Source organism: Pinus tabuliformis, chromosome 9 (assembly GCF_031772625.1).
Source record: "Pinus tabuliformis cultivar Carrire ecotype Pingquan chromosome 9, CPIR1, whole genome shotgun sequence".
Lineage (NCBI taxonomy): Eukaryota > Viridiplantae > Streptophyta > Pinopsida > Pinales > Pinaceae > Pinus > Pinus tabuliformis.
The window spans coordinates 1819602-1841142 of record NC_142307.1 but is presented as its reverse complement, the minus strand read 5'-3'; the positions used below and the strand labels follow the sequence as shown (position 1 = coordinate 1841142).

At 38.6% G+C, this 21541-nt stretch overlaps 1 protein-coding gene across 3 annotated transcripts in view; it reads left to right on the top strand.

Moving 5' to 3' along the window:
• Positions 1-21541, top strand: part of LOC149146812 (putative pre-mRNA-splicing factor ATP-dependent RNA helicase DEAH4) — a 448775-nt gene that overhangs the window by 6796 nt on the left and 420438 nt on the right. For all 3 annotated transcript variants that reach the window (XM_089438928.1, XM_089438927.1, XM_089438929.1), the window contains 2 exons: positions 8717-8809; positions 8936-9040. In XM_089438928.1, coding sequence (XP_089295054.1) covers positions 8717-8809; positions 8936-9040 — 198 coding nt within the window. The remainder of the gene's footprint in view (positions 1-8716; positions 8810-8935; positions 9041-21541) is intronic.

Below are 21541 nucleotides of genomic sequence, written 5' to 3'. Positions count from 1 at the left end.
TGGGAGAGTTAGCAACAGTTACAACAAAAATCCGTGGTTTACTGCAGTAAAAATGTTTTAGACTGTCTCGTTGCAGGTGTAGTGATGCGCGCGCACCACCTGCTCGCCTGTGGCCACGTCAGAGCCCAAAAACCCCTTAACTCTCCAATTATATAACCGGCCATGTTGAATTTCAAAGGATTTTAATCTATATTTTTTGTTTCGAGATATGTTCCCTCAATCTCCATAAATTCAAGATTTGTTTCGAGATATGTTCCCTCAATCTCCATAATTTTGAGGTGCATAAACCTAGGTTTAGATGGGTTTGTGCTATTAAATCAAGGTCAAACCCTTCACCTACAAGAAGTGCTATATGTAACTGACTTGATAAAGAACTTGGTTTTTATTTCTGCAATGGAAGACAAAGGTTTTAAGGTGACATTCATTGACGGGAAGGTTCGTCTTTGGCAAAGGAACCCAAGAAATGCATTCACTCTTGGATTCAAGGTTGAAGGTCTCTATCAGGTTGGAGGAAGTCTATTGGGAGCAATGATTTATGACACCTCTCTTCAATCCGAATTATGGCTCCGAAGATTTGCTCACCTTCATTTCAAAACCTTACCTCGATGTAAGGAAGATGGTCACAGGGATGCCTGAATTCAACTTAAATCATGAAGGTGTTTGTCAGGAATGTGAAGTTGGAAAGCATACAGCGAGACCATTCCCCTCAAGTGAGACTCAAAGCACTGATATTCTTCAATTGGTCCATTTTGATCTATCAGGTATGTTGCTTGTGACATCTTTGGGTGGATATTTGTATTATGTTATTTTGTGGATGACATCTCTCGCAAAACATGGATCTACTTCTTGAAGAAGAAAGATGAAGTATTCAAATGGTTCTGCTCCTTCAAAGCCTTGGTTGAGAGTTAAACAGGGAAGAAGATCAAAATTTTGAGGACCGAATATGAGTCAAATGAATTCAAAGACTATTGTAGAGAAGCTGGCATTAAGAGGGAGACTACAACTGCATATACTCTTGAACAAAATGGTGTTGCCGAAAGGAAGAATCGTACTATTGTTGAAGTCACCCGGGCTATGCTTCATGATCTAGGTTTTCTGAAGTTCTTATGGGGAGAAGCTGCCAACATTGCTGTGTATGTCCAAAACCGATGCCCACATCAAGCTTTGGACTTCAAGACATCTGAAGAAGTATTCATCGGTAAGAAGCATGATGTTTCTCATTTTAGAATTTTTGGTTGTCCTGTATTCTTTCATGTGCCGAAAGAGGAAAGAAACAAACTAGATGCATCTGAAGGAACGTTTGTGGGCTACAGTGAAACTTTGAAGGCATATAGAATCTATGTGCCTAGTCAAAGGGAGGTGGAATTAAGTCATGATGTCACTTTTGATGAAGATTCTTATCTTAGAAGGATTCGAGATCTTCCTATTCCTAGGAAGGCCAATGATGATGCTGATGAAGAAAAGAAGGATGAACCTCCGTTCGATGAACTAATGCCCGATGTTGAAGGTCCAATGGATCTCATTGATCCACCTCCTTGTGAGCTTACTACTTCAAGAAAAATGTCTTTATGGCTCAAAGATGCTCTTGAAGATGATGAGAAACACATTGCATCGAGGGGGACATTTCGTGAAAGCAAGAAGTCGAATAGGTACCAAGGGTACTTAGCTGCCATGGGTACCATTGTACAATCTGAGCCTTGTACATTCGAGGAAGCCGTGAAACAACAGGTTTGGAAGGATGCGATGAACGAGGAGTATGAGTTAATCATGAAGAATGATGTCTAGGATGTGGTTCCTCGACCCAAGGACAAGTCTGTGGTCACTTCAAAATGTCTCTACAAGATCAAACATGGAGCTGATGGGAGTGCTGAGAAATCAAGGCCAGATTCGTAGCTTGAGGCTTCTCTTAAAAGGAAGGAGTAGAATACGATGAGCTATTTGCACTAGTTGCTCGATATATCACCATCCTTTTGATCATAGCTCTTGCTGCCTCTCAAGGATGGAACACACGTCAGATGGATGTCAAAACTGCCTTCTTGCATGGTTCGCTTAAGGAGGAAGTATATGTGGAACAACCCAAGGGGTTTTGGGTTCAAGATCGTGAGACACATGTATGCAGGTTGAAGAAAGCCCTCTATGGCTTGAAGCACGCCACTAGGGCTTGGTATGAGAGAATCAATAGCTATCTTATGAAGCTGGGATTTACGAGAAGCGATGCTGACTCGAACTATACTTCAAGGTTGAAAAGGACAGACCTCTCTTTCTGGTCCTTTATGTGGATGATCTCTTTCTTACAGGTGATAACCCTCTCATTCATCAATGCAAGAGGGAGTTGGCTTCCAAGTTCGAAATGAAGGACCTAGGACTGATGCATTATTTCCTAGGGTTGGAGGTCTGGCAAAAGCCAGGTGAGATTTTCCTTTCTCAAGGAAAATATATTGTGAAGCTACTTGAGAGATGTGGGATGGTGGACTGCAAGTCTGTGACTACTCTAATGGAACTCAACTTCAAGAAGCTATGTGGAAGTGATGTTGCACTCGGATTGGCGAACCCTACCAAATATCATCAACTTGTGGTAGCACTGATGTTCTTGGTCAACTCCCATCCTGACATATGCTTTCGCTGTAAACACGTTGAATCAACAAATGGTCGAGCCTCATCACATTCGTTGGATTGCTGCCAAGAATATTTTGAGATATCTTCGGGGCACAATCCACTATGGGCTGAGAGACACTGCCGGGGATTTGAGACTACATGGATACACATACGCTGACTGGGTTGGCAGTGTGGTGGATCGTAAGAGCACGTCTGGGTGCTGCTTCTCCTTGGGATCTGCCTCTATATCTTGGATGAGTCGGAAGCAGAAATTGTTTGAACTAAGCACCACAGAGGCCAAATACATTGCTGCGAGTATGGCTTGTTGTGAAGCAGTTTGGTTGAGGAAGCTCTTCAGTGAGCTATTTGAGCACGTGCTAGATACCACTGTGATCTTCTGCGACAACCAGAGTGGGATTCGTCTATTAGAGAATCCTGTGTTCCACGATCGCCCCAAGCACATTGATATCATGTACCACTTCATCCGGGATATGGGACAACGGGGAGCAGTTAGACTCCAAGACATTAGGACAGATGAGCAAGTTGCAGACATTCTCACAAAGCCTCTCAGGAAGGTCAAATTCTTAACCTTCCGAGAGAGACTTGGAGTCATTGAACTTGTGGTGGCACTGATGTTCTTGGTCAACTCCCATCCTGACATATGCTTTTGCTGTACACACATTGAGTCAACATATGGTTGAGCCTCATCACATTCATTGGATTGCTGCCAAGAATCTTTTGAGATATCTTCGGGGCACAATCCATTATGGACTGAGACACATAGCCGGGGATTTGAGACTACATGGATACACATATGCTGACTGGGTTGGCAGTGTGGTGGATCGTAAGAGCACGTCTGGGTGCTGCTTCTCCTTAGGATCTGCCTCTATATCTTGGATGGGCCGAAAGCAGAAATCGGTTGAACTAAGCACCACCGAGGCCGAATACATTGCTGCGAGTATGGCCTGTTGTGAAGCAGTTTGGTTGAGGAAGCTCTTTAGTGAACTATTTGAGCACATGCTAGATACCACCATGATCTTCTGCGACAACCATAGTGGGATTCGTCTATCAGAGAATCCCGTGTTCCATGATTGCCCCAAGCACATTGATATCAGGTACGACTTCATCCGAGATATGGTACAACAGGGAGCAGTTAGACTCCAAGATATTAGGATAGATGAACAAGTTGTAGACATTCTCACAAAGCCTTTCGGGAAGGTCAAATTCTTAACCTTCCGAGAGAGACTTGGAGGCGTTGAACTTGTGGTGGTACTGATGTTCTTGGTCAACTCCCATTTTGACATATGCTTTTGTTGTAAACACGTTGAGTCAACATATGGTCGAGCCTCATCACATTCATTGGATTGCTGCCAAGAATCTTTTGAGATATCTTCGGGGCACAATCCACTATGCACTAAGACACACTGCGGGGGATTTGAGACTACATGGATACACATATGTTGACTGGTTGGCAGTGTGGTGGATTGTAAGAGCACGTCTGGGTGTTGCTTCTCCTTGGGATCTGCCTCTATATCTTGGATGAGCCGGAAGCAGAAATCGGTTGAACTAAGCACCACTAAGGCCGAATACATTGCTGCGAGTATGGCCTATTGTGAAGCAGTTTGGTTGAGGAAGCTCTTCAGTGAACTATTTGAGCACGTGCTAGATACCATCTCGATCTTCTGCGACAACCAAAGTGGGATTCATTTATCAGAGAATCCTGTGTTCCAAGATCGCCCCAAGCACATTGATATCAGTTACCACTTCATCCGGGATATGGTACAACGGGGAGCAGTTAGACTCCAAGACATTAGGACAGATGAGCAAGTTGCAGACATTCTCACAAAGCCTCTCAGGAAGGTCAAATTCTTAACCTTCTGAGAGAGACTTGGAGTCGTTGAATGACCCTCTTATGAGGGTCCCGTATGAGTTGAACACAGAGCTCTGGGAGCTCCTGAGGGCATGGGGTACTTTTTGGAGCTAACTATGAGCGACCATAGGGTGAACGAGTCACCTTCCCCTAGTGGTGCGTTTGATACAGGGTGAGTGGTTTACTTTCCCTCGTGATACCCCTTTATGGTTGACATGTGTGTAGGGTGAGTGGTTCACCTTCCCCTACCCAGACACATGTATGTAGGGTGAGTGGTTCACCTTCCCCTACGATTGACATATGCATAGGATGAGTGGTTCACCTTCTCCTGTTGATGCCCCGACACACATCCTACCCATAGAGTCCGGGACTCATGGGAAGTACCTCTCATCTGGCCAATGAGTTGGGAAAAGCTGGTTAGGGACCATAGCACTACTGATGGATGCATCGTGTATTGCTGTACTCCCTATGACTAGGATGCATGGTGTTCAACAACTTGATCTGGGATCAAGGACTGACTTTAGTCAGTGGAGAGTGGTATGATACACTCTCGATCACTTCTTCTTCATTATTACTTCATGGTTCAGCAGAGCAGAGCAGAGTTGTACAAGTCAGTGATGACAGGGATGGTACAGGATGACAGGTTGACATGATGATGGATTGGCAGGTGAAATTATCGCTAGTCGAGAGGGTGTGCTAAAATTGGCAACTAGGGTCAACTTCCACCTTAAGACAACTCACATGATGGAGATGATTATTGCATTGGATTCCTCTTTCAGAGATGTACAATTTTGATATAAAGATCATCTCACTCTGACAAGCAGAAATGGAATTTTGAATTTATTTTTTCTCATGGACAAATTGTCAAGGTCGGCCTTAGTCAAATGTAGGCTCATGAAGCCTAATGGATGGGTCTCCTTCCCCTCAACAAATTGTATAAATAGGAGTGACCCTTCTCTCATTTGGACATTCACTCATCTCATCACATCATCTTCTCTCTCCTCTCTTGATTGGTTCGTGCAACTTGGAGGCTCTTTTCTCTTCGCACATGTGGAAGGAACACTGTTTTTGGAGGTCCAAATTTTCTATGATTAGGGCAGCGTTGACTTTTGTTTTGGGCCAGAACTTCGATCTTTTTAGGCCACATTCTTTGGCACACAAATCGAGGCATTTGGGGACAGTTTGACCACATTGACTGCAATGTTGACTTTCTGTTTGACTGCAGAAATTACAGCAAGCATTGTTTGGGTTGACTTTGACCCTCTCTTGAGGTTGTACTATTTTGCTGTTGACCGAGCTGATTTCAGGTTGATTTGGGGCAGCTTTGACCACCGTTGACTTTCTGGTTAGGGTTGCATTGATTGTTGATTTGGCAGATCTGTTTTGGGCTTGTACTTATGATATTTGTACTCTCTCTCTTTGCTGAACTATTGAAGAATAATAAGAAGATTTGATCAAAGGGTTTCCCCACATTGGGGTTTGTCCCTGGCATCCGCCACATCTTGTGTCCTCTTGTCTTGGCTTGTCTTCTGCATATGATTTTATGTTCTATCTACATTTACTGTCAATGTTTATAAGTTAATGTGATTGCTACTGGATATAATTGGAAATTGTCATTGGGCTACTAAAGAAACATTGAAGTAAATTGTGCTTAGGCATAGAACATACCATTGTTATCTAAAATTAATACTTAGCCAAGACAATATCGGCCCTACTACAGAATTGCATGATGCATCTTCGGCCCTCCTGCAAGACAATTTCGACCCTACTACAGACCTGCAACTTCGGCGCTCCTGCAGCAACCCAAAAACTCGTAAGTGTGGCAGAAAAGGGAGAATTTCGACTTCCTTTTGCTTGAAAAGTGTCTCCCTCTTCGCTAGGGTTTCTCCTTTTCTAGGTATTTCACACTTCTTTCTTCACTTTAAATTACGGATCAAACTTGGTGATTGGATGGATCCTCAAATAGGTCGAATGGCACTGCTTTTGTAGTCTTTTTGTGAGGTCGAATGCTTTTAATGAGGTCGACTTGACTGGAGGGCAGGCCAACTTGGTGGAGGAGGCATAAAATACAATTTTAACTCAAAAATAAATTTCTTTCTTGACATACGAAGCCCAAGAAGGGTCTATTGCATGTTGACGTGGACAAGGACTTATGACACAAACCTTAGAAACCTTCAATGGAGGTGTTGACCTAGAAATAAAATAAATAAAGCACGAAACCCATGCTTATAAATAATTTTCTCTTACAATTTTTTTTTTTGACAAAGACATTACATCATGACTCAAACACAATTATGAAGATCGATACTAGTTAAGTTTCTCAACAATGGGAACATCTTTTCAATGCATATCATGGCACTTGTCATCATGTGAAGATCTTTTTGAATGTTAGAACCCTCATTATAGAATAAGCTCAGATTGAGATATGCTTCCGCTACATGCAATGGTGAATATAGTTACTTGTCCCACCTGGAATCAATAATTTGCCATAAAGGGAGATATTTAGATTCATCTCCCTTGTAGAAAGTCTTGATGGCCTCTTTGGCCCTGTGAATGAGAAATGAGAGGGAGGGAGGTGCTTATAAAGCATTTCCTTCCCTCCATTTTCCCTTCCCCCCACCTGTTCTAAAAAACAAAAAATTTGAAATTCGCTGCCAGGGATGGGTCTTTTACGAGGTTGTACGAGTTTGATACGAGTCGTATGCGAGTCAATGCGAGTCTTATGCGAGTCAACGCGGGTAAGGGTCTTATGCGTAGGTTCTATGCGAGTGACCCATTTTGGCATATGACTTGTCAAGACCCACAAGTCTTGAAGAGTCTTATAAGGATCGTGCTTCATTGGTTGAAATGGGCCTTAAAATGTATTATTATCATTTATGCCTGTGTAAAGCATATTTTACTTGTCCTTGGTGTACCTGGAAAACAAATCTTACTAATACTCAAAGAAAGCTTTTTAGGTTTTAAACTCTGTTACACGGGAACCGCTCCCAAGAGTTGGGAAACCCGTTCCAATGGTTCCCGCGCTCCCGGGAGCTTTGGAACTGTATGGGAACGTTCCCTTTCAAGTGGGAGCTGCAGTGAGAGCTTGGGAAAGTTCCGGGAACTTTGAAGACTGTTTTTTTTGGAGTTCCCATGTTCCCTGGGGTTGCGGAGTACAAAGCCTAGAGAAATATGTTAAACTGCCCACAAAACATGAGCATAAGTTGAAACCTTCGCAGGAAGAAAGGCCAAAGACATCCTTAACACCAGTAACCTTAATTGAGAAACAAGAGCAATCTCTTGATGGGTTAAGGAAGTGTGTGGCACCTCGATGTAAGGGCGATATCTAGGATGTCATGCTGATGAGTATTTCTTTTGTTGTTTATGTATATATATGGCAGAAGATTGTGTGTGCATATTGTATGTGGCAGTCAATGCTTAAACATTAGAGTTTCTTTACTTTCTCTCTTAAGAATAATTAGAAAAACATATGTAAAATTGTTCATTTGTTTTTTTAAGCCAGATTGTTTCAAAGACTCGTCATGTGTCATAATGAACTTAACATTTTAATATTTTATATATATAAAAGGGAGAGAGACACCCAAAGAATATTATGAAAATTATATAATTAAAAAAAATAAATTATTTTTCTATTTTTAATTTATTTATTATATAGTATTACCGCTCCCGATTAGCCGTTTCTTGTGAATTTTGGGGAAACCTCTGGCCGTTCCCGACACCCGTACCCAAGTTTCCAACATTCCCACGTTCTAGAAACTCATGCAACATAGGTTTTAAGTAATTCAAGCCACAACAAGGCTCCCAGTCCTGGAATATTCATTTATATTTTACATAAATTCTCTTTTAGTTTTTATCCTTTAACATGGAATGGAAATCATCAGGGGGTGGTCTTGGCAGGGAAAGATATTTGCACCAAGAAAAGCAAGATGTTCTTACAGCTCAGGGTGGAAGAGATGCATCATGTCAAACTAAAATGAAAAAATGCCAGTGTATGATATTCAATGTTAAGAAAATGCTAGCCATAATGTAAAAGGAATAAACCAGTATGGATCTATCTTAACCCCAGATCTTTATAAGCGGTTAGAGGTTTGCACCTGGTTTTTTTTTATCCCTTTTGGTGCAGAATAGATCTGGGGTTATGAGGGATCAATTCTAGTGGTAAAATTTGAGGTTGACACAGAATTATAAGCAGGTCGGTAGTGTTACTTGTCAATGCTGCACTTTTCTTTTAACTATTCTTTCGTATTTCAGGCGAGTAGCCAGTGAGCTGGGTGTTAAGATTGGAGAAGAAGTTGGTTATTCTATCCGTTTTGAGGACCGCACATCAGGGAGGACCCACATAAAGTATGGTGCTCATTCCTTTAGTCACTACATTTGTAAAAATGGTTTTTGCTTATGAAACCAGCAAAAAGTTCTAGTGTTTTCAAGGATTTCAATTCATCTCAAACTTGTCATTCTGGATTTCTACAGGTACCTGACTGATGGCTGTCTCCTTCGTGAATGTCTGTCAGATCCAGAGCTAAGACAATATGCAGTTATTATATTGGACGAAGCTCATGAAAGGAGTCTGAATACGTAAATTACTATCATTCCTTACCTGACATGAATTTGGCTTTTCTTAGCTTCTATTTAACTCAAAATAATTTAGATTATGGTTTTCTATGCCGCAAATAGACTTGACTGTTGAATTTTGAATTTTTCATATCCATTGCGTATATTCCTTATCATGGAGAGTGAATTTTAAAGCTGTTTATTCCCTTTAAAGGTGGAATAGTTGAATCTAAAAAATACAGCCACAGACTAGTTTGCTTACAAGTTTTAGCCCGGGCAGATATTCACATATTAGGGATTTCCCTCAACCCTTGTGTATTCTGTCTAAATGATTTGCATCTGATTGTCCTATATTTGAACTTGGCTTTTGCTGGCTTCTAGGTTTTTTCCGGAAAAACGACCCATGGTTCTCTGTATTGCAAATGAGATTGTTGAATGCTACTTTTATTATGTCCAATTCAAACTTTGTATTCTATGAGGAGAGAAGCTATACATATGCCTTTTAAAGGGAAACTTGATTCATTAGAGCATGTTAATGTCGCAGAAACTGCCTTGACTAGAAGTGTTTTGCTCTAAGGTTTGTTCTTGTGTTGGTAGTGTTACTGCAAAATCTAGCAGGCCTTGTAGAGGGGTACACTACAAGGCTGTCACTACACCAAGTGATAACAGTAAGGTAGCAGCCCACTGCCACCACAGCTACTACCCCCTGCACTTTATGGATTTTCACCAATGGGAGGAGTGTTTGAAAATCAATTGCAATGAAGATGATGCTTGATTCCCCTTTTTGATAGTTACTTGTGAATGTTAATCTTCTTCTTATTATTTATTACTTCTGCTTCATCAAGCAAGTATACAATATTCAGTCTTCCAAGATCACAAATAAGTAAGAGAGACAAAAATTTAGGCTCCAAGCCAGGGCAAAACCCCACAAAGGGAAAACCCAATAATCCTCTTCTTATAGAATCAAGTCAAAATGAGATATCCAAAACCTAGACCAAGACTGTTAAAGATACCACATCAGCCCTCCTCCAAGTCTTCTTCAAGGTCAACGGAAGTCAAATATGGTCAAACCTTCTGCAATCTGGTCAGAATCTTAAAACTTTTCGGCCCTGCTGCAGCGGCCAAATTTCAGCTTTGTGGCTAACTAAGAAACTTCACAGAAATTCACACGTGCGGCAGAGATATGGCAGAAACAGTTGTTCTTTTCTTTCTTCTCTTCTGAATTCGACTTGCTTTCTTCTGTTTTAGGTGCAGAGATCGACTTGTTTTGTATTGAACTTGATTGTCTCTCAAGAGGTGAAATTGTCTCCTTTATATAGCTGTCCAGGAGGGTGAAAAACTGCCACACAGACCAACTCGACAAGGACTGACCTAGACGTTTGTTTGATTCTTTTTGAGTAAAATAAAATTCCTTTTTCTTTTTCATTCAAATGTCGAATATGGCAAGACTCAAATACAAATTCCTTTAACTCTTTTTGACTTTTTTTTGAGCATGTGTTAGATGATCCAAAAATACAATTTTATCATAGGTTATAAAATTAGAATAAAATAATTATTAATTTAAGATATTAAATTAATAATTATTATTCTAGAATGTTTAATTATTTAATGGAGACTTTTAGAATTAGCATATTGTTGTAACTAGATATGACTCTCCAAATGTGTCGTATCTTAGGCTCTATTTTAGGAGATTTGTTAGCTAGTTGGTTTTTATAGCATTTATTGTAAATGGACACTTGTTATTTAATAAGTGATTCATAATTAGAGGTAGTTAGGACATGGAGCTTATAAATAGCTCATTGCAAGAGTGTTTGATTTGTTCGGGTGTAAACTCTTGCAAAATCAATTATGTAATTATTTTTTTCTGATTAATAAAATTATGTGTCTGAGGACACTTCTGCTATTAGCATGAAGAACATGCTTGACCAAAAATAAAATAATAAAATAAAATAATTATTTAACATTAAATAAAATAATTATTAAATACATTAATAATTATATTACATTATGAAGACCGACACTAGTTACATTTTCAACACTCCCTCTTAACTAGGGAGATATTCGTAATGACTCAACATGACTATTCCAAGTTGAAATATTCATATAAGAAAGGATCTGGATTGATAAACATCAATGATGATAGTATCATCATAACCAACATTGTCACAATACCAAGGCCTTGACAGGTACGCTCTATCTCTCCACAAGATCAAAGCACAATGTTGGGAGGCATTCCATAAGACACCACACCGCCTGTCCAAGGCACATATTCCACCTTGGATTACCGCAGTATGTCCTCCACCAGACCATTTTCCTGGAGGAAATCTCTGTCCATGATGCTTATCCAATCCACCATTCTCCTTATCCATGTCCATGTACTTGACTTAGGGTGTTAATCCTAATCTACTAGAATATATGACACAAGGAGAACCGTGTGTCCAACCTTACTCCCTCTCAACTTGAGAGGAGAAATCCATACTCACTCCCTCTCAAACTTCGAGGGTATATCTACAAGCCTAAGCTTGTGTCGGAAGTACTCCTATTTCCCTTACATCGACTACTTGTTCTTCCGTGGAGATCTGTTGTAGCTTCACATCTAGCTTCTTCAAGCAACCCTCTTATTACTGAGTTTGCCCTACTGCAATCCACTGAACTAGGGCACAATACACTGCCTCCTAACAACCCATTGACACCTTCAATGAATTTCATGACATCGTTTTCTTTAAGGATTAAATTAGTCCTTTTTTTCCAGGCTTTAAAGTTAGATGCTCTTCAAGGTTATTGCTTTCCTTACACATAAATGCCATTGGGTTAGACATATAGACTTGGAAGAATGCTAACTTGAAAGAGAGATGCTACCAAACTATTCTTTCAAAGATGTCTTAAAAAATGGCTGCTGCAGTGATGATCTTCTTCTTTCTGCCTTGTAAGAGTGTCTCCAAATATCAACAAACTGTGATCTTTCTTTCTTCACCTTAGCTCTGATTCCATGTTGGAAAATCATTTGCAATGAAGATGATGCTTGATTCTCCTTCTTGATAATTACTTGTGAATGTTAATCTTCTTCTTATTATTTCTTCCTCATCAAGTAATTATACAATATTCAGTCTTCCAAGATCACAAATAAGTAAGAAACACAAAAATTTAGGTTCTAAGCTAGGGCAAAACCCCACAAGGGGAAGACCCAATAATCTTGTTCTTATAGAATCAAGCCAAAATGAGATATCCAAAACCTAGACCAAGACTATTAAAGATACCAGATTAGCCCTCCTCCAAGTCTTTTTCGAGGTCAACAAAATTCAATGATGGTCAAACCTTATGCAATTTAGTCAGAATCTCAAAACTTTTCGGCCCTCCTATAGAGGCCGAATTACGCAAAAACTCCCACGTGTCACAGAGATATGGCAGATATAGTTGTTCTTTTCTTCCTCCTTAGATTTTCTTTCTTCTTTTTTGAATTCAACTTGCTTTCTTCTATTTTAGGTGCAAAGATCGACTTGTTTTGTATTGAAATTGATTGTCTCCCAAGAGGTTGAATTGACTCCTTTATATAGCTTTCCAGGAGGGTGAAAAATTGCCATATAGGCAGTCTTGACAAGGAGGGCCGGCCTGGACCTTTGTTTGACTCTTTTTGAGTAAAATAAAAATCCTTTTTCTTTTTCTTTCAAATGTCAAATATGACAAGACTCAAATACAAATTCCTTTGACAAGAACATGCTTGACCAAAAATAAAATAATAATAATAAATACATTAATAATTATATTATATTATTATGATTGACACTAGTTAGATTTCAAGGAGGAGTCCCAGAATATAGGTCATCTACAATGGATATTCTAGGCTTAGATTTTAAAGGTGATGCAATATGCTTCCAAGTGATGACTCAACTTAAGTTCAAGGCATCAAATAGTGATGAAGAGACAATTCACATCTCTTAAAGAGGCCAATCTAGGGCACACCATGCTAATTTTTCTCAGGGATATATTGTTCTTTGCTTTAGATAATTGCATTTCATCATTTACACATTGAATTCATCCCACAACATTATAACATTATAACATTATAACAGGGGGGAAGCACTGGCTCAGTGTCCTCGATCAACACTGCTCTTTGTAGATCAGAAACATATCAATGTGCTCATATCTGATATTTGCTTAAACAACTCACTGAAGAGTTCAATCATACTACCTCATACATTACCAAGAGCAGGAATCCTTTGATGAAATATCCTATATGAACAGGAAATCAAAGGATTCCTGCTCTTGGTAATGTATGAGGTAGTATGATTGAACTCTTCAGTGAGTTGTTTAAGCAAATATCAGATATGAGCACATTGATATGTTTATAATAAATACATGCTATACAAGAATACCCTATTCATCCTCCCTCTCATGGAGGCAACAATCATAAGCCTAAGCTTGTCTCATACAACAACACTGTATCAACACAAGGAGATATCTCAGTCCCAATAACATACGAGATTTTCTGCTAATCGGATTCCACTGTTTATTGTCGCAATGTATCACTATCATCTCTAGAACTTGCTTCAACAACTCTCCAAAGAGCTTCCTTAGCGAAACTTCCCCATAGCTAGCCATGCTAGCAACAATGTACTCAACCTCAGCCGTGCTTAAAACTACAAAGTTCTATTTCATGCTCATCAAAATGTCATGGCAGATCCCAAGCTAAAGCAACACCCAAATGTACTCTTTTTCTCAATAATGCTTTCCAACCTAATCAACATTAGTGCATCCATGCAATCGTACATCTCTTGTAGTATATCTTACACCAAGAATGATTGTCCCATGCAAATATCTCAAAAAATGCTTGTCGGTAACCCAATGTGTATGAAGCGACTTAATCACGAATTGACTTAGGTCGGTGTTTCAATGAACATCAATGCTTATTCAACTGTTGCTAATTCAACAATATCTCTGCATAACTTGTTGAAATTCAATTTCGTTGGGGTGTCCAAGGATTTGCATTTCCACTTTCCAAAATTCTTTCCAATAGCTTCACGATATATTTTCCTTTTTCAAACTTCTAATCCCAGAAAGTAATTCATCATGCCAAGATTCTTCATCTCGAACTTCAGAGGCCAACTCCCTCTTAATTTGATCATCAAAGGCTCATTACTTGTCAAGAATAGGTTGTCAACACAAAACAAAAATCAAAGGCATACCCTGGACCACTTTGATCGACACATCTTCCAGGGTTTACCAAGTCATTGTCAATGTGGACATACCAGGCTTGGAGCTTGCTTGAAACCATACAATGCTTTCTGCAAACATAATACTGACCAAACCAATATACTCAGCCTCAAACAAATCAATACTGTGCAATTAAGTCTGTTTATCAAACCAAAACTAATATCAAAACCATAAAAGTTTTTGCCAATATCACAAACTCTTTGGACCAAGTGCGAGGAAGAGATCACACCCAAATACCAGTTTACAACCTTATCTATTTGTTCTGTTAGAAATTATTATCAAGCAATATCAAACTTCATCAGGTCATCCACATAATCATGATATAAATTATATACATCAAGGATAAGTCGTAGAAGTTTCATCAATTCATTGTGAGATTTTTGAAATAAAAATCACTGCACATTGAATCATAACAGTTTCAACCAATGTGCCAATGCCAATGATGCCAATACCAATATTAATCACTGAGAGTTACTATGTCCATGTTGTCATGTCACATCAAGGCGAATCACCATTGCCAAGTGCTTCTCCCCAACAAAATATAGATTACCCTCTGAAGCACTACGTTGCTTCTGCGTGGCTCTTCGCTGCCTCTTTGTGGCACTCACTACCTCTCTACAATGCACTCACCAGATTGGAAAATCTGCCTCCGACCGTACTATCCCTGCCCCTCTCTCATTGCTTCGAGGTCACTAGCTCTCTCTTCGGAAACTTAACGCTGCTACTCTGGAGTTCGATTTGCTAGTAAATTCGAACTGGTGGTGGTTCAAGTGTGTTCTCCAACCCCCATCGAATTTTTTCTTATAATCTCTCATTGAGACATCAACGACCATGATTAAAACATAATCGATGGCTAAGATTAACTAGAACTCGATCCATGTCTTCTTCTAGAAGATTCTCACCATGACTTAATTAATACCCTTTAATTAATCATATTTCCTAAGTTTAGACTTAGGAAATATTAAAAAACGATTAATTATTTTAATTAAGTTGTTTCTAAGTGGAATTTCCAGAAACGATTTTTGGGTTTTGGAGAATACATATATTCTAGCCTCTCTACCAAATTTCGTGGCTAGAACACATCCGATGCTACAAAACGTAACAAATTGCACCCATAGGCATTCTTTCGTGCTCAGTGCAAAACTTGCCAAAACCTTTTCCCACAACATTAGATGTTTATTCATGACCAAAATTCTTCCTTCTGCAGTCAAGTGTCTTCTTTTCAAATAATAATGTGTTAAAATGTCATAAAAAGTTTCTCCCTTTGAATGGGAAGCCACTTCAGTGATCATCATTCAAAACATCAATCTGTCTATCATGTTACTGTCATGCATTAGCAACACTGTCAGGTCACGAAGTCAGACAATATTAGGTTCTAAAACACACATTCATCATAAACATCAACAACTTCATTGTCTCATATGAACATGGCATCAAATATTCATCAAAGATTAGTGTCATATAATTACAGCCGCTGATAAGTGTATCTCTATACTACAAAAATCATAATGACAACATCACTTCCTTATCATATTACTTAATCATCAAGTCAGGGCATCCAATTATGTCGTAGTTATCAAAACCTAATCAAGGTCAACGAGGAGATCCTAAGCATCAATCTTATTGTTGCACTTTCATTGTTAAGTTTACCATGCTTATAACAAGCATTAATAGTATCAAGTCACAATATATCAAAATCAATGCATTTAGGAAATTCATCATGTCTAAGATACTTGCAAAATATCAAGTGCACCAATATATCACATGTACTAGAGATCAAACTTACTTTTGATATGCATGCATGAGGCATTTATGAAGGTGATGTTCTTGACATACCTTAGGGCCTAACTTGCCTTCCAATCTTGCAGCTAAATCATAACATTGAAACAATACACTATACATACCTCGAAGTATTCAGATACCTTAGCAACTTGTAGCTCTTATTTGTTCTTGGTAGCTAAAGCACTTGCATATTGTAAAAACTTTGCAAAAAATCTCATCAGGTACTTCACCAGCTCTTTTCTTCCTGCACTAGGTCTCTTTTCCTGCACCTTAGATGATCCTCAAGAAGGATTTGCTTGTCACATCTCATCTAGAGGTTAGAAGCATTAGACACTCAAATGTTCATGCAGGAAGTATAAGTAATAATCAAAACAATAAACCCAAACAAGAATAACACAAAGAGTTAACATAAATCTAAAAAGTACTTATCTTTCAACGAGAAGTGATCATGAGTTAGTATTGTCCATTATCCATGTAACAATGTTGCCTTCCATATTTCCATTGACTTCATCAACAACCAAGGCCTTAATGAGACTAGCCCAACTAGGATTATACTAAATCTGTCACAACAACTCCTCATTGATCATGCTAGGGTTTCATGACTGCATAAGCAAAGTATTTATCATATTCTAGGGTTTCTTACAAACCCTAACCTCATGATATCCATTGAACCCTAATAACCAGATTGCCTAGGGTTTCCTTCAAACCCTAGTGTTCTTTTAGGTCTCCTCCATCTTCTCTTGTTCTCATCAACGGTGTCTTAAGAGGGGTGATCTCGATGACTTTTTTTCAGCCCAGCTCTGATATCATGTTAATTTTTCTTTGCTTTAGATAATTGCATTTCATCATTTACACATTGAATTCATCCCACAACATTATAACATTATTCAACAACTGTTAAAATTGGCAACCAGGGCAAAACTTCATGTGGGTCATCTTATTCATGGCTAATAATATTTTTATTAGAGTCCTCTCATCGAGAGGTGTAGGATTGATATAAAGATCATCCAATTCCGATAAGTATTCATGGAGATATAAATTATTTTGATTATGGAATTATTATCAAGCCGACCTACAACTCATGTAGGCTCAGAAGCCCAACAGTCGCATCTATTCACCCACCAACGTTGTGTATAAATATAAGAGGACTTTTCCTCATTTGGACTCACTCATCTCATCACATCTCTCTCTCTCTACTGCGCAGATATGAGTCTCTTCTCTACTGCGCTGAAATGGGTCTCTCTCTCTCACACATGTGAAGCCAGAAGCTGTTGAATTTGAAGCTGCAACTGCAGAAGTAAATACTAAAGATTGACTTGCGTGGCCTAGAAGATCTCTTCTTTGGAACTGCGCTGTAGGTTCATCTGAACCTCCTTTGAAAGCCGCAACTTTTGGTGGTGGAATGAAGTCAATCCGACGAACGGTTTGCAAGATATCGACTGCCCTAGTTTGAAGCCGGAAATTGCTGAAACTGAAGCTGCAACTGCAGAAGTAAAGATTGACTTGCGTGGCCTAGAAGATCCCCTCTTTGGAACTGCGCTGTAGGTTCATCTGAACCTCCTTTGAAAGCCGCAACTTTTGGTGGTGGAATGAAGTCAATCCGACGAACGGTTTGCAAGATATCGACTGCCCTAGTTTGAAGCCGGAAACTGCTGAAACTGAAGCTGCAACTGCAGAAGTAAAGAGACTTGCGTGGCCTAGAAGATCTCCTCATCTGAATTGCGCTGTAGGTTCATCTGAACCTCCTCTGGAAGCCGAAACTTTTGGTGGTGGAATGAAGTCAATCCGACTGTTGGTTTGTGAGATATGATCTGCCCTAGTTTGATAATGAAGCCGCTAATGCTGATGCTACTGATCTAGGGTTTGCTACTGCTGATATGAATCAGATTTATTGTACTATTTTTCTCTACTGAATTATTGAAGATAAAAGAAGATTTGATCAAAGGGTTTCCCCACACATTGTGGGGTTTGTCCCTGGCTAGCCGCCACATCTTGTGTTTCTTGTCTTGGCTTGTTTTCTGTCGATCGTTTAATGTTCTATCTGCACTTTACTTTATGTACATGTGATTGCTAATCGATGGAATATAATAAGAAAAAGAAGTAAACTGTTATAAGCATAGAACATACCATAATTTAACAACAACATATGCAATTATGTAGAAAGAACAATATCATCAACAATGCAACAAAACATAAAGGAACAATAGAAGAAAAACATTCACACATAAAGACACCAGGATTAGTCAGAGACTAGGGTAAAACACCACAAGGGGGGGAACACTTTCAAATTCTTCTTCTTATTAGATTGCCATAAAATGTTCAACAAAGAGAGAGTACAATGATCCATATCTTCAGCTACAAAACTTATTTGGAAAAATCAACTAAACAACATCCAAGAGATGAACCCAACAATACTAATGATTAAACCCCTGATTCAAAACCCTGCAGTCAACTGTCATCAATTGTCAGAATTTGCGGTCAATTGTCAAAATCAAACCCTAAGTTCCAACTGCACATACATAGAGATGTGCGTGTGGCTGAAACCCTCCAATCGCACTCATAGGCTTGCATCCCTGCAGTTACAACCAAAAATATCTTGTAGCATCCCGGTAGCTGAGAACCAAAAACCCTAATCACACGTGCGAGCTTCGGACCTTGCAATTTCAGATCTGTGTGAACCAACTTCCGCGAATCAACCTCAAACCTGTGCGAACCAAACCAAAGAAAGAAGAATGATTGATGATATCCAAATAAGGGTCACTTGATGATATCCAAAGAAGAAAGATTTATAGCCATCCAAGGGTGTCTAATTTCCTTTTGGGCTGACATGTCTTTTTTGTGCACATGGGGGTTTTTATATTAAAATATATTTTTCCTTAGTCAAATTAAATTCTCCCGAGGGCTAGTAGGGGTCTTCCTTGATGAGGAAGATTGTCCAAAGGAGGGGATTTGTCCTTGAGCTGCCAAAATTAACACACAAAAGCTAGGGTTTGAGTAATAGCGTGGAAAAGGGAATGTTTCGAGGTCAAGGTGCAAAGAAAAGGTTTCCAACAATGAATATTAGTGAAACAAAGGCACATAAAACCTTCAAGAAGCCCTCAAGTTGAAGCTTAACCTAGCTAGGTGTAATGCTCCCAAACAATTAATTGCAAATGGGACTTATCAGCCTATTTGTCCCCGTAGACTATAGTCCACCAAAAAAGGGGAAAAAACCCCAAAATCCCCATCGCTAGGCAAGTTTTGGGGTAGATGGGCGAAAAAACCAGAATTGGGGTGTTGATTAAGATTTACTCAATCATTTAAAAAAAGATGAAACCCCTAAAGAAATCTATAAATAAAGAAGGATTGAAGTCATTTTGGATCATCATTGTGGATCAATTCATTCTATTTTTTGAGCATTAGCTTTAAGGGTTTTAAGACCCCTTTTTCTCTTGTCAATATCGGTGGTGAAAGATTCATTCTATTCTTCTTTTGTTTTTGTTTTGGGCACAAGGGCACTATCTGGAAGCAACAAATTCTCTATTTTTTTTTTGGTTTTGGGCATAAGACAGGATTCTCTGACTCTCAAGCTGTTAAGTTAGCTTAACATCCAACTTGGGAACATCGAGAAAGGAAGCCCGAATTCTGTTGTGACATCTTCACCAAGGATCTGGCCTAACTAGGGTTCCGAGTCTGGAGCAAATAAAAACCTGAGACGCCCGAGGTTAATCTTGAAACTAGGTTCTGCAGTGAATTTCAAATTTATGGCCCCATAGCAGTACACCCATTTTTTCGCAAAATGGATCTATCATGTTCAAGTGTTCGCATGATTCAGATTTCATCATCAGTCGACAGTTTGTTAAAGATGTAAACCCATTATGTATGGTTATAATGTCAATGATCTTAGTAAGGCCATCATGTATATAACAACCTAGGTAAGCATAATATTTTGGTGACGATTTCTATCCTAGGAGGTTTTTTGTCTCACTGGTTCATCTGTCTCTAGACACAAATGATCGACATAGTTTTTCCCTCCAACTTCACCCCAAAGCTAGGGTGGATTTTGTTGTCAAGATATTAAGTGAGTCCTAGTGTTTATTATCGAGTCCTTGTAAAAGTAATTTGAAAATAATCTTAGCTAATTGGCTAGATTATTTTATTACAAATTACTTGGTCTACTAGATCATATTTTGAGTCGCAGAATTGGGTAGATATTTGAGGGTCTATAACAAACAGGTGTTTCCCCTTCATGTATTAAATTGAAAATCTTCATGTAAAAAATATTTAGTGCATGGTCCTTCATAATTAGACACCATGGCTAAATATTAGAGGGTTGGAAAAATTATTAATCCCCTCATCAGTCAATTAATTAATTTTTTTGGCAAAATTAAATTAAAATTCTAAGCCAAAAATTTAATTAATTTGTGTCATAGGTAAAATTAAATTCTCCAATGGTGAAATTCGTGGGTTTTAAAGAGGTTAATTTTTGAAGGTCCCCGACTAAGGGAATATTGAAGAAATCAAGAAATTTTGGACCCTTGGGACTTGGTGGTTAAGTCAAAGCCAAATTTTCGAGGAAATTAACTCACATTTATTAATTTTGAGTTAATTAAAAGTCAATTAAATGAAAAATTCGATTTTTCCTCAAAAAAATAAATAATTTTGACGGTGATGATTAAAGGTTAATTAAATCTTTATGAATGGTCGAGATTAATTTGACAGGGATCAAGCCAACTAGCCATTGGAGATTTTATCTATAAATTAGAGGTCAGTGTTAGTCTATTTTTTCATCCGATCTTTGAATCGTGTACTAAGCTCTCAAGCTCTCTTGTATATTTTCTGGAATAAATGCAAAAGTCTTTGGGGTTTCAACTTGCGGTGGTGTTCCTCTTCATGAATCTATGGTAACATTGTTTTAATTTCTGCTTAATATTATGTGAAAACTATCAATCAATAGCTCTCTTAGAATAATCTGAATACATGTATCTTATTCAGTTTGTTGGATCTAGGGTAACATTTTTAATTTTGATTGAATTAGCAGGTATCTCTATTTCTTCATAATTTTATTGTTATTCTATTTCTCTACTTGATTTGATGGTTGATTTAGTGTTTGCAGAAGATCTCTCAGGTTTTCATTGAGCGTTTGGGGATAGTCCTTGGTTGGACCAGCCAACTCTCAACATATATTTTCTGAAGAGCCTACCTCATATAAGCTCCAGGATTTATCTAACGATACTTTTTATTTTTATTTCTGCAGGGTGTTTTTGGGCTAGTACCTCTATAAAAAACCAAAATTTATCTTTTAAATATTTTGTGGAAAAATTGATAGATCTGGCTAGGAAGAGCCTTAGATCATTAGATCTAGGAGCCGAGTTGGACTCATACTCTTAAGATCTGATAGGTCTGCAACCTTTGTGAATAGATCTGGAAATTTTTGTATAGATTTGAAGTTTTTATTTTTTATTTTTTTCACTTCGGTTTTGGTGTTTTTTCATATTTATATATTTGGGATTTGGGTATTTTTTGTTTTTGTTTTGCAGGTGCAAATCTGAA